Genomic DNA, 12,102 nt, shown 5'->3' with positions numbered 1-12,102 from the left:
GAGGTGGCGGGCGCCTGTAGCCCCAGCTACTCGGGAGGCTGAGGCAGGAGAATGGCGTAAACCCAGGAGGCGGAGCTTGCAGTGAGCTGAGACCCGGCCACTGCACTCCAGCCTGGGTGGCAGAGCGAGACTCCGTCTCAAAAAAAAATAATAAATAAATAAATAAATAAAATGGCTAACTGTATGTTATGTGAATTTCAATAGATTTTTTTAAAAAATCAAACTGAGCCACCTTTGGGGTGGGGAGAGGAGCTGGGCCAGGCTCGGAGGATTTGAGGGTTGAAACTCCTTGCAGGGAGTGCAATGAACGACAATGGGGAGGCCAGTCTGGGCCTCCCCACTCCTCCTCCAGGACCAGATGGGAACTGGGGCTAGGGAGAAAGGCCCAACTGGGGCAGCGGGCTGGGCTCTGGGCAGAAGAGAAGCACTCAGTGAATGTGAGGAGGCTGCAGCCGTGGGCTCATTTGCATCATAAGTGATTGGTTTTCCCTGCTCGTCCCTCATTAGGACACAATGGACAGTTGTTTGCTGGCGCAGCAGATCCATTTACCAAGGGAGAGAGGAGACAGAGCACAAATGACCAATGGGTAATAGTGTCGAAGGGTGGGCAGCCGCGTCCCCTCCCCTGTGCTCCCAGGCCACTGGGACTCTTGTTCTCACACAATGAGAAGGGACCTTAGAGAGCAAATCACCCCTTCACTTTATAGAAGAAGAGACTGAGGTGCTGAGAGGGGATGAGACTTGCTGTGGTCAAACAGCAAGAACATGGCAAACCTAAGCATTTTAGACTCTAACCTCTGGATCCTTTTTCTTTGAGACAAGGTCTTGCTCGGTCATGCAGGCTGAAGTAGTACAGTAGCACAATCTCAGCTCACTGCAACCTCTACCTCCCAGGCTCAAGTGATCCCCCCACCTCAACTTTCTGTGGGCCACCACACCTGGCTAATTTTTATAGAGACAAGCTCTCACTGTGTTGCCCACATTGGTCTCGAACTCCTGGTCTCAAGTGATCCTCCAGCCTTGGCCTCCCAAAGTGCTAGGACTACAGGTGTGAGCCACAGCACTGGGACTGTTTTTTTGTTTTGTTTTGTTTTGTTTTGTTTTGTTTTGAGATGGGGATCCACTCTGTCACCCAGGTTGGAGTGCAGTGTTGTGATCACTGCTCACTACAGCTTCAAACTCCTGGTTCAAGTGATCCACCCACCGCAGCCTCCTGAGTAGCTAGGACTATAAGTATGTGCCACCACACTTAGCTAATTTTTATTTCTTTTATTTTTTCTAGAAACAGTGTTTCCCTATGTTGCCCAGGCTGGTCTCAAACTCCTGGGTTCAAATGATCCTCCCACCTCAGCCTCCTGAATAGCTGGGATAATAGGTGTGAGCCACTGTACCAGGCCTGGATTCTAAACTGTCATTTGAGGTTGACTTTGTTTGCCCACAATACCTTCTCCATGTTGCCATTCCCATCTCTGTGGTCTCCTGTTCCCGGGGCCTTTGTTTCCATCATTCTGTCTCTTGTGTCTATTTCTTTTTCTCTGTTTCTATTCCTCTCTGTATCTTTTCCTCTTGGTTTCCAGGCAGCTAGGATAATTACTAGACTTCTAATTAACCCCTTCCCTAACAAAGGTGGGTCTGGCATGAGAGGCAGCAATTTAGCAAGTGTCTTGGTTTGTTTTGGGGATAGGTTGGGAGACAAAAATATGTGTTGGGGCCTATTATAAACCAGTCACTAAGACAGACACATAACACACTTTATCTCATTTCATCCTTTCAATCTTGCAAGGTAGGTGTTCTTAGAGACAAAAAGGGTGAGGCTCAGAGAGGTTAAGTAACTTGTGCAAGGGCACCCAGCTAGCAAATTGTAGTTACCTGACTCCAAAACCTCTGTTCTTCCATCTCACACCCTGGCACAGGGTCTAACGCAGGGTAAGGGGCTCATTGATTCCAGACTCAAGTGAGGCACAAAGTCGCTGAAGGAGACCACTGTTTTGTTACTCTCCTCTAGGCAGCAACTGCCTCCCACCACAGCCCCTCCTCCTCTGAGCCCCTTCTGCAGGGTGGCGAAATCTCACAAATGCAAGCTTTTGCCCCTGGGGAGATGGGGAGGCAGTGATCAAGAGAGAAACCTGAGCAACCCAGACCAACCATGGGGGTCTCCCTCCTGCTAACACCCCTCCCGGTGGTTCCCCGTCTGCCCCTCCCCTTCATGGGTCAAGCCTGCTGGCGTCTGTGTCTGTTTCATTGTGCTGTGGGGGAAGGGGAGAGTCAGGGGTGAGTGGGTGTCTGCGTGCATGAACATAAGGCCTCCCGGTTCATTCTGACACTGAATGAAAAACTCACCAATTATTCGTCCAATCTCATTAATATGCAGACAGACATCTGTTATTTAGGAGTCAATAGCAGAGGCATTTTCTTGTGGGGAGGGGCACTAGTGTACATGACTCTCTTGTCTCTCGGCTGCTAGCGGGTAGCTACTCGGGAATCATCCCACACCTCCTGACCTGGAGCCTCCCCACTCTCTGACCCTCACTCACAGCCTTGAGGACAGCAAGTAAGGGATTGACCAGACAGATGGAGGGAGATCTGAGAACCCGGCTGAAAGGAAGGAAGCAGGAGAGGAGCTGCCTTGTGTAGAACAAACTGAGAACAAAAGGCTAAACCCTTTCCTGGGGAAGAGAATGTGGAGTCGGGGGAGAGAGCTGTGCCAGGAGTGCCTGCCCCACTGGGCATCTCAGGAACATGACCCCTTCCCCCACACCTTCCTCAGCCTGTAGGACAAGTCTGAGTGCATCTGAAGCAGGGAGAGGGTCACTGTGGCAACATGAAGTCCTCACCCAGAGACTGCAGAAAAAGTAATAAGAGTTCAGAAAAATGGAGACGAAGGGACCTCAATCTTTGGAGGAGTCACTAAAGCTCTCTTCAGGCCCAGGATAGGTGTGGGAACAAGACATAACCACCTCCTGCTTCCTGTCTTCTGTCTTCCTCTAGCCTTCCAGTCCCAGCACAAAATACCCCTCTAAGAAGCCTTTCCCGACTCCCTCAGGCCCGGTTTAGAAGCACTTAAGCCTTGGTGTCTTGGTTGTAAAGAATAAAAGTTGACATCAGCTCAGCAACACAATGAGGAAGATGTAGTGATCCGACCCCTTTTCTAGGCGCAAAAACTGAGGTTCACAGAGGTGCTGCGCCTCACCAAAGACTCCCCAGGGAAGAAGCAGCAGAGCTCAACCCAGGCCCCGGGACTTCTGCCTCCGAATCTGAAGCTCTTCCCATGACTGTCCCTACTGGGAGGGCCAGAGTCACAAGGGGAGGACCCTTGTCAGCTGAAGTGTTTCAGGAGTTTGATTGAGTCCTCTCTTCCCATCCACACTGTCCCCCCTCCTCCCTCCCAGGCAGGCTTATTGCCTAGGTTAAGAAACACCAGGGCGGGGTGCAGTGGCTCAGGCCTGTAATCCCAGCACTTTGGGAGGCCGAGGAGGGCAGATCATGAGGTCAGGAGATTGAGACCATCCTGGCCGACATGGTGAAACCCTGTCTCTACTAAAAATACAAAAATTAGGCCAGGCGCGGTGGCTCACGCCTGTAATACCAGCACTTTGGGAGACTCAAGCAGGTGGATCCTGAAGTCAAGAGATCGAGATCATCCTGGCCAATATGGTGAAACCCCGTCTCTATTAAAAATACAAAAATGGCTGGGCACGGTGGCTCACGCCTGTAATCCCAGCACTTTGGGAGGCCAAGGCAGGTGGATCATCTGAGGTCGGGAGTTCAAGACCAGCCTGACCAACACGGAGAACCCCATCTCTACTAAAAATACAAAATTAGCCGGGCATGGTAGCACATGGCTGTAATCCCAGCTATTTCGGGAGGCTGAGACAGGAGAATTGCTTGAACCCAGAAGGCAAGGTTGCCATGAGCCGAGATCACGCCAGTACACTCCAGCCTGGGCAGTAAGAGTGAAATTCCGTCTCAAAAAAAAAAAAAAAAAAAAAAAAAAAAACCTAAAATTAGCTGCGTGTGGTGGCACACACCTGTAGTTCCAGCTACTCAGGAGGCTGAGGCAGGAGAATCGCCTGAACCTGGTAAACGGAAGTTGCAGTGAGCTGAGATGGTGCCACTGCACTCCAGCCTGAATGACAGAGCGAAACTCTGTCTCAAAAAAAAAGAAGAAGGCCGGGCGCGGTGGCTCAAGCCTGTAATCCCAGCACTTTGGGAGGCCGAGGCGGGCGGATCACAAGGTCAGGAGATCGAGACCATCCTGGCTAACACGGTGAAACCCCTTCTCTACTAAAAAGTACAAAAAACTAGCCGGGTGAGGTGGCGGGCGCCTGTAGTCCCAGCTACTCAGGAGGCTGAGGCAGGAGAATGGCGTGAACCCGGGAGGCAGAGCTTGCAGTGAGCTGAGATCCGGCCACTGCACTCCAGCTTGGGCAACAGAGCGAGACTCTGTCTCAAAAAAAAAAAAACCAGAAACACTGGCAGCCATCACAGTGTGATTAGTTGTTTATTTCATTAAATGTATAACGAGGCTACATTGTTTCCCAAACCAGTCTAGTTGGTGAGGGAAACAGCTGCAGAGAAGAAAGCTGAGTGACTCCTGCATCTGGGGTGGGGAAGGGAATAAGGTCCCCTCCCTTCAGCCTACAGAGGCCTTTGAGGATCAGAAACAATCCCATTCCCTCCTCCCACCCACTGAGCTCCTCAGCCCAGAGCCCTCCTCCCCAGAAACAAAACATCTGGCAATCCAGACCTGCAGAAAGGGACCAAAAATCCATTCCTGGTAGTATTGAAAAGGTATTAAATTTTGGGGGTTCCTCCAGCTGATTGATCTTTCTAATTATGTTTGCATTCCCTGAGCTCACATGGCAGGAGATGGAGGTTAGAGGAAAGAGGGGGCACAAACACTCCACATTCTACACTTTGGTGATTGCAGGCTTGAACCTGCTATGCACTGAGAAATCCAAAGTGGAAAAGAGAAGCCACTCAGCTAAAAATCACAAGTCGATTTTTATGGCAGGTCTTTGTGGGGAAAGGGTCAGTCCTCAGAGACAGATGGAGATCCACCTAGCTGGGCCTGGAGCCCCTGCCCTCTCCTGTACCCTTAGCCGAGGACTCAGGGTCCTTGAGTCAGTCCCTAACCAGGTCTCAGTTTGAGGGGCACTTAGATAATTTCAAATGCCATTGAAGTTATCCTAGAATCTTTGAGATGGGCTGAGATGAACTAGTCCCATAGGAGAGGTTGGGATAGGGGTATCTGATGAGCCAGGGAGTGGTAGGTGGGAATTTCTTGTCTCTCAATACTGGAACCTGGCATAAGGGAAACAAGAAGCTATTTTTTATTTTTCATTTTTTATTTTTATTTTTAGAGACAGGGTCTCACTCTGACACTCAGGCTGGAAGACAATGGCATGATCATAGCTCACTGCAGTCTCGAACTCCTGGCCTCAAGCGATCCTCCCACCTTGGCCTCCCAAAGGAGGAATCTTGGCTGGGATTATAGGTGTGAGCCACTGCTGACAAGCTATTTTAAATGACACATCTTAGAGCCAAGTCTCCCAGCCCCAAATACCTCATCCAGATAACCATCTATCCAAAAAACAACTCTGATCACTTCACTCTCTGCCTGAAATTCCTGGTGGCTTCATCCTCTGAGGATGATTTCATTCATCCTCAGAATGAAATCCTGGTTCCTCTGTGGACCCTGCAGTAGCCTCAGGGTACCTTCCTAGCCTTGTCTTCTATTCTCCCTGCCATGGGAGCCCCAACAGTGCTATGCTCGTTCTCATCTCCACGTGTTTACACATGCTGTACCCTCTGCCCAGAGTGCCTTTCCTACCCCTTCCCTGCCTGGCAAACTCCTCTTCAACCCTCAGGACCTGGCTAATAGGACTCGCTTCTCAGGCTGCAAGGAGCTCCCATAGCACCCTGTACATGTACAAATATCCCTCAGTCGTGGCACCCTCACACCTGGGGTACCTCTCTTCCACACTGGGTTGGCCTCCAGAAGCTTAGAGACTGGTCCTTGCAATCTCCCAAGCCAGTGTATGGCACACAGTTGGTGTTCAATACATACTTGCTGAATGAATGAAGAGGGAGGAATGGGCTATAAATTTGGGTGGGATCCCAGCAGACAGTTGGGTAAGGTCAGTGTTCTCTTCCAGTGTGTCTGGGAGAACTGGCTGGGGCTGGGGCTGGGGGAGGGAAGGGCCAGGGATGGTTCCTGGGGGAGAATGTCACCGAAAAGAGGCCAGTGGGACCAGAGCCAGGGAGGGAATACAGGACAATCTGAAACCAGACTCCCGAGAAAACAGACCAGCACTGTCTTTCCTGACAACAGGCGCTCGGCCGTCCTCTCCATCATCTTTCCTTGAAGGGACGGTAGGGGTGACTCTAACAGCTGATGCTTCCCTGAAAGTCATCAAGGAACTCAGCATGGAAGGAGAGAAAGGTCCCTGGCCTGAGCCTCTAAGAAGACCCCAGAATCAAACTACTGACCCCTTAGGAAACTTCACGCTGTATAGGGGTAGCTTCTGTGATGTGGAGGTTTTTGATGCCTCCTTACCCTCACAACCCCCACGGCACCAGCAGACTCCAAGCCAGGGGTACAGATGGTGAGCAGGACCCCTCCCACACTAGCAGCAGGCCTGGCTGGGCTGAGAAATGCTGACTAATTGCATATCAGTCTGCTCTAAAATCCCCTAATGGCCTGAGAATTGCCCACTTTATTAACTGGGATGAATAGTCCCAGGATGTCTCCTTCTCCCAACTCTGACTCCTAAAAGGACACTTCTGATCCAACCTATGGCTTTGTCCTCTGTTCTATCTGCAGACATGGAAAGTTCCTCGGCTGAGGTCTAACTTTCCCTCTTACTGCTAGAGATTGGTCAATTGATTTTTTTAAAAAGCAACAAAACTAAAGCCACAGCCGTTTTCCATGGACTTGGGCTTTATTGGGTGACTGTAGAGGCAAGGGAGGTTCTAGGGCTGGTGGACTGATGGTGGAGGAAGGGCTTCCCCTTGCTTTTGAATTTAGTGCATGTTGCCTAGAGGTTAGGTGTGTGAGAATAGCTGCAGAAGTGAGAGGAGAGGAAAAGAGAAGGTCATAGAATGTACATTTTCCTTGGGCCAGAACCAGGATATGGGGACTGGGGGTGGAGAGGGAGGGTACTCTTCACATAGGAGACTCCCCCAAGGTCACTATTTGATAGCAGCTTCCCTAATCCCCACCTGCCCCATCTCAGTTCATGCCCCAGATGCTAGCCCTGTTAGCTCCCTCAATATCCACTGGAGAAAAGGAGGGAGGAGGAGATGAGAAATGATGATACCCTTCTGCCCTCCAGCTCCCCTGCCCAGAAGAATTGCTTGCTCTGCCTGCCCTGACTTCCCAGCCAGGCTCAGGAGGTCAGAAAGCCTGGGCACAGGCAGGGGAACAATTGTGTCCCTCACCACCCCTCTTCACACTCTGCCCTCTCCTAGCCCCTCACATGAGGTTGCAGCTCTTGGCTCGATCCTTGTGTATCTCGCCCTCATTCCCCTGGTCTGGCCGTCCTGACGGCTGAGTGGATCGCTGCATTCCCCGGCGTGAGTCAGTTCGGCGCAGCTGCCTATGGCCACGGCCAAGGGAGGCCACTGTGGCCACATGGAAGACATCCCTGACGCTGCGCTCAGAGGACCTGGAGGAGCACTCAACGTAGGACACAGCCCCCACCTGCTTGGCCAGCACAGTGCCCTGGAAAAGGAAGGAGTGCATGGAAGAAAGTTATAGGTCTTAGCCTGCAGCTTAAAAAGGGGCACGGAGACTGAGGGCTGGGGTTGAATGTGAGGGCTGGAGTTGAATGTGAGGGCTGGGGAGAGTCAAGGGATCAGGTCAGAGGTCACAGGCCAGAACAAAGGATGAGCCAGGTAAGGTGTTTTCAAATCAGAGACTGAAGGTGCAGAGGTGACAGGTCTAGGCTGGGATGAGGTCAGAGGTCAAGGGTCGCACCTGCTCATGTGTAACAGGGATAAGCCTCTGCTTGGACAGCTCCCTCAGTGTGGCCAGGTCAGTCCGCATGTCCAGTTTACAGCCAACCAGCACAACCTTGGCATTGGGGCAAAACTCTTGAGTCTCTCCTTGCCACTATGTAGGAGAAGAAAAGAGAATTGTGGAGGGGTGGAGGGAAGCACAGGGTGAGCCTTTGCTCACCATGCCAGCAGTGTGCCCTCTCTTCCTCACAGCATGCGGAAACCATGTATCCCTCAGAACTCTCCCATACAAGGAAGAGGTGAGAATGCTAGGCTTGGGTTGAGAACAGGATGGGGTGAGAGAGAAGTAGAGGGGACGAGAGGGCTGGCGTGGGCCTGCGGACTCTTCTCCCTCAGTGGCTATGAAGGATCTGCTGCCTGGAACCTTCCCATTCCCACTCACCTTTCCCATACTGTCTCCTGGGAACAAATTTATCCCATCCTCCCCTCCCCAACCTGGGAATGGGGCTGCCCTAGCTGACTTCTGTCCATTCACCACTGGCTTTTCTCATGGAAATTGGGGCCTGGAGAGGAGGCCACAGGGCTTTCCTGAGCTCCAGGATCAGCCTTCACATCCCATCCCCTCCATCTGGGGCTCCCACAGCCAAGGAGTTGGAAGAGCAGAGAAAGAATCCTGTGAGTGTTTCTCCCTTCACTCCCCTACCTCCCCTAGCTGCTGTATCCAGCTCAGGACTTTCAGGAAGTGGGTGGCTGGGAGGGATGGGGGCTGGAGGCAGGGTTGGCAGGGATGAGAGCTTCACTTGCTAACCAGCTGATGGCCATACCCCAGCTATCACTCCCTCCTCCTGGCCCATTTTATGTCAGGACCATGGGGTCTGGTCCATCTCAGTCTAGCTGCCCTATTTCCCCAGGCTCCCACCTTCTTGAGAACACTGTCCAGTGTTTCTGGTCGGCTAATGTCGAAGCAGATGAGCACAGCATCAGAATCAGGATAGGCCAGAGGCCGGACATTATCATAGTAAGAGGAACCTGAAGGAAGACAGAGCATGAGGGGCCTGAGTGCATGGGAGGCCTGGAAGGGAATGGGAGACCTTACAGATCCTGGTCAAAGGATGGCGGGAGCAGAGAATGGAAAAGAGCAACCATTAATACCCATCATTAATACCCATCATTAATACCCATCATGGAGTCTGGGCTTCCCAAGTGGGGCAGTGGGCAGAAGGGGAGTCAAATGGTGGGAAATGGCTCTCTGCTTCCCTAGGGGTTTAAAAAGGAATAATTTTTATTCTTGACTAAGGTTTGGACCCCTTTGAGAAGCTCATGAAATCTATAGTCATTCTCATAAAATGTTGCATGTACTTTCTGGGCTTTGGCAGTCTAAAGCCCCGAAGGGAACTCTTGTAAAAAACCCGGCTGGGGGCCGGGCGCGGTGGCTCAAGCCTGTAATCCCAGCACTTTGGGAGGCCGAGACGGGCGGATCACGAGGTCAGGAGATCGAGACCATCCTGGCTAACACAGTGAAACCCCATCTGTATTAAAAAATGCAAAAAAACTAGCCGGGCAAGGTGGCAGGCGCCTGTAGTCCCAGCTACTCGGGAGGCTGAGGCAGGAGAATGGTGTAAACCTGGGAAGCGGAGCTTGCAGTGAGCCGAGATCCGGTCACTGCACTCCAGCCTGGGAGACAGCGAGACTCCGCCTCAAAAAAAAAAAAAAAAAAAAGGAAAAGAAAAACTCGGCTGGGTGCGGTGGCTCAAGCCTGTAAACCCAGCACTTTGGGAGGCCGAGACGGGCGGATCACGAGGTCAGGAGATCGAGACCATCCTGGCTAACATGGTGAAACCCTGTCTCTACTAAAAAATACAAAATACTAGCCGGGCGTGGTGGCAGGCACCTGTAGTCCCAGCTACTCGGGAGCCTGAGGCAGGAGAATGGCGTAAACCTGGGAAGCGGAGCTTGCAGTGAGTTGAGATCCAGCCACTGCACTCCAGCCTGGGCGACAGAGCGAGACTCCGTCTCAAAAATAAAAATAAATAAAAATAAATAAAAACCCTCCTTATGTTGGGAGGAGGAAAACAGCAGTGGCAGGAAAGCACTCTCCCATTCTCCTGGGACTTGACCTCAGATTTCTCTAGTTCAATGGAGACAAACAGCTCCCTGACCACTCCTCACTCAAGACATTCTAAATGTCTTTTCTCTTTTTTTATTTTTTGAGACGGAGTCTTGCTCTTTTTTTTTTTTTTTTTTGAGACGGAGTCTCACAGTCGCCCAGGCTGGAGTGCAGTGGCCGGATCTCAGCTCACTGCAAGCTCCGCCTCCGGGTTTACGCCATTCTCCTGCCTCAGCCTCCCGAGTAGCTGGGACTACAGGCGCCCGCCACCTCGCCCGGCTAGTTTTTTCTATTTTTTAGTAGAGACGGGGTTTCGCCGTGTTAGCCAGGATGGTCTCGATCTCCTGACCTCGCGATCCACCCGTCTCGGCCTCCCAAAGTGCTGGGATTACAGGCTTGAGCCACCGCGCCCGGCCAAGTCTTGCTCTTTGGCTCCGGTTGGAATGCAGTGGCATGATCTCGGTTCACTGCAGCCTCCCCCTCCCAGGTTCCAGCGATTCTCTTGCCTCGGCCTCCCGGCAGCTAAGATTACAGGCACGTGCCACATGCCCAACTAATGTTTGTATTTTTAGTAGAGACGGGGTTTCAACCATGTTGACCAGGCTGGTCTTGAACTCCCGACCTCAGGTGATCTGCCCACCCGGGCCTCCCAAAGTACGAGGATTATAGGTGTGAGCCACCGCACCCGGCCTCTGAATGTCTTTTCTAAACGGTCTTATCTCCGAAGAAACATGTTCCAAATTAAAAGCCATTCCTTCCCAACTTTCCCAGGTAGGCAGAACCCAGCTGAAGGGCTCAGATGCTAGGCTTTCTCCTTTAGGACATGGTTTCTGTCAGGCTCCGCAAGTTCTGCCTCAGTTTCCCTGGCTTTAAGAGGAAAATTGATTTTTCCTTCCTGTTGGAATTGGATGGATGGGCTGGGCTGACCTGGAACCTAAGGGTCTAGCCAAGGGAGGGGACAGAGTGGGCCGCCTTGGAAGTCAGGGTGACCCCCAGGGACTTGGCTACCTGAAGTGTCCCACATGTTGAGCTCAATGCGGCGCTTGTCGATCTCAAAGCTCGCGGTGTAGTTCTCAAACACGGTGGGGACATAACTCTGCAGACACGGATGGATCCAGATGAGATCCTCTCTCCAAGTCCTCACCCCAGATAAATGCCCTCCTCACTCCCACACCCCGTCCAGCCCAGCCCCTGGACACAAGTTGGTCTGGGATTGGGCAAAGGGGAGATCCCGGGAGCTCCTGCCCCCCGTAGAATCTCTGCTAGGCTCCCAGACCTCCTCCTGGTCCCTTCAGCCCCCTAGTTCTTCCCTTCTCCATTGCCCAGGACCTCCGACATTCCCCTCACCCTCCCTCCCGGAAGCTCTGGTTCTCCCAAACCCCATCCATCTCACCCCGCTCCCTAATTCCTCTCACCCCAATCCTCTGCAGTCCTTCCCGAGCCTTCAAGGCCTCCCCCCGTCCTCCCAGCCCCTGTATCTTGTCCCTGGTTACCCGAGTACCCATTCCCATCCGTCCCCAGGGCCCCTGTCACCCATCCCGCAGCAGCCTTAGCGCCCCCCTCCCAAAACGCAGGTCCCTCACCCCGGGATAGGCGTCCTTGGCGAACACCTGCAGCAGCGCCGTCTTGCCGCACTCTGCGTCTCCCACCACCACGATCTTGCAGCGGCCGCTCTGCCCCTCCATGGTCCCGGCTACGCGCCGGTCCCCCACGCCACCCCCCTCCCGGGCCCCGCCGCCGCCTCTGCCGCCGCCTCCCCCGCCGCTGCAGCTGCAGCCGCTCGGGCCGCCAACACCGGCATCGCGCGGGCCCGCGCCGAGCCCCCTCCCGGGGCCGCGGCCCCCCCTCCGCCCCGCCCCCAGCCTGGCGGCCTCGCCCCCGGCCCCGCCTCCCACCCGCGCAGCCGGGGGGCGGGGCCCAGCAGATCTGGGCGGAGCCCTGGGAACAGAGGCCCCAGAGCCCGGGTCCAGCGCGCCCGTGTGGGCTGAGGGGCCCCAGCCGGTTTGGGACAGGCCGAACAGGGCTTATTTGAC

The 12,102-nt window shown here is 53.2% G+C and overlaps 1 protein-coding gene across 2 annotated transcripts; it reads right to left on the bottom strand.

Moving 5' to 3' along the window:
- Positions 1-6,925: 6,925 nt before the first annotated feature.
- On the bottom strand, positions 6,926-11,888 carry LOC117090490 (rho-related GTP-binding protein RhoN-like). Of its 2 annotated transcripts, XM_033222822.1 has the most exons (6): positions 11,653-11,888; positions 11,078-11,165; positions 8,882-8,991; positions 7,982-8,116; positions 7,482-7,726; positions 6,926-7,065 (listed from the first exon to the last, which is right to left on the bottom strand). In XM_033222822.1, the coding sequence occupies exons 1-6, from the start codon at positions 11,752-11,754 to the stop codon at positions 7,041-7,043; spliced, it is 705 nt and encodes a 234-aa protein (XP_033078713.1). In that variant the 5' UTR covers positions 11,755-11,888; the 3' UTR covers positions 6,926-7,040. The 2 variants fall into 2 exon arrangements, with proteins under 2 accessions (XP_033078713.1, XP_033078721.1); XM_033222830.1 differs by having other exon boundaries at positions 6,926-7,726.
- Positions 11,889-12,102: the final 214 nt, after the last annotated feature.

This window comes from Trachypithecus francoisi, unplaced genomic scaffold (assembly GCF_009764315.1).
Source record: "Trachypithecus francoisi isolate TF-2019V2 unplaced genomic scaffold, Tfra_2.0 Contig01023, whole genome shotgun sequence".
In the NCBI taxonomy this organism is placed as follows: Eukaryota; Metazoa; Chordata; class Mammalia; order Primates; family Cercopithecidae; genus Trachypithecus; species Trachypithecus francoisi.
The sequence above is the reverse complement of the archived record's forward strand: the minus strand, read 5'-3'. Positions and strand labels throughout refer to the sequence as shown.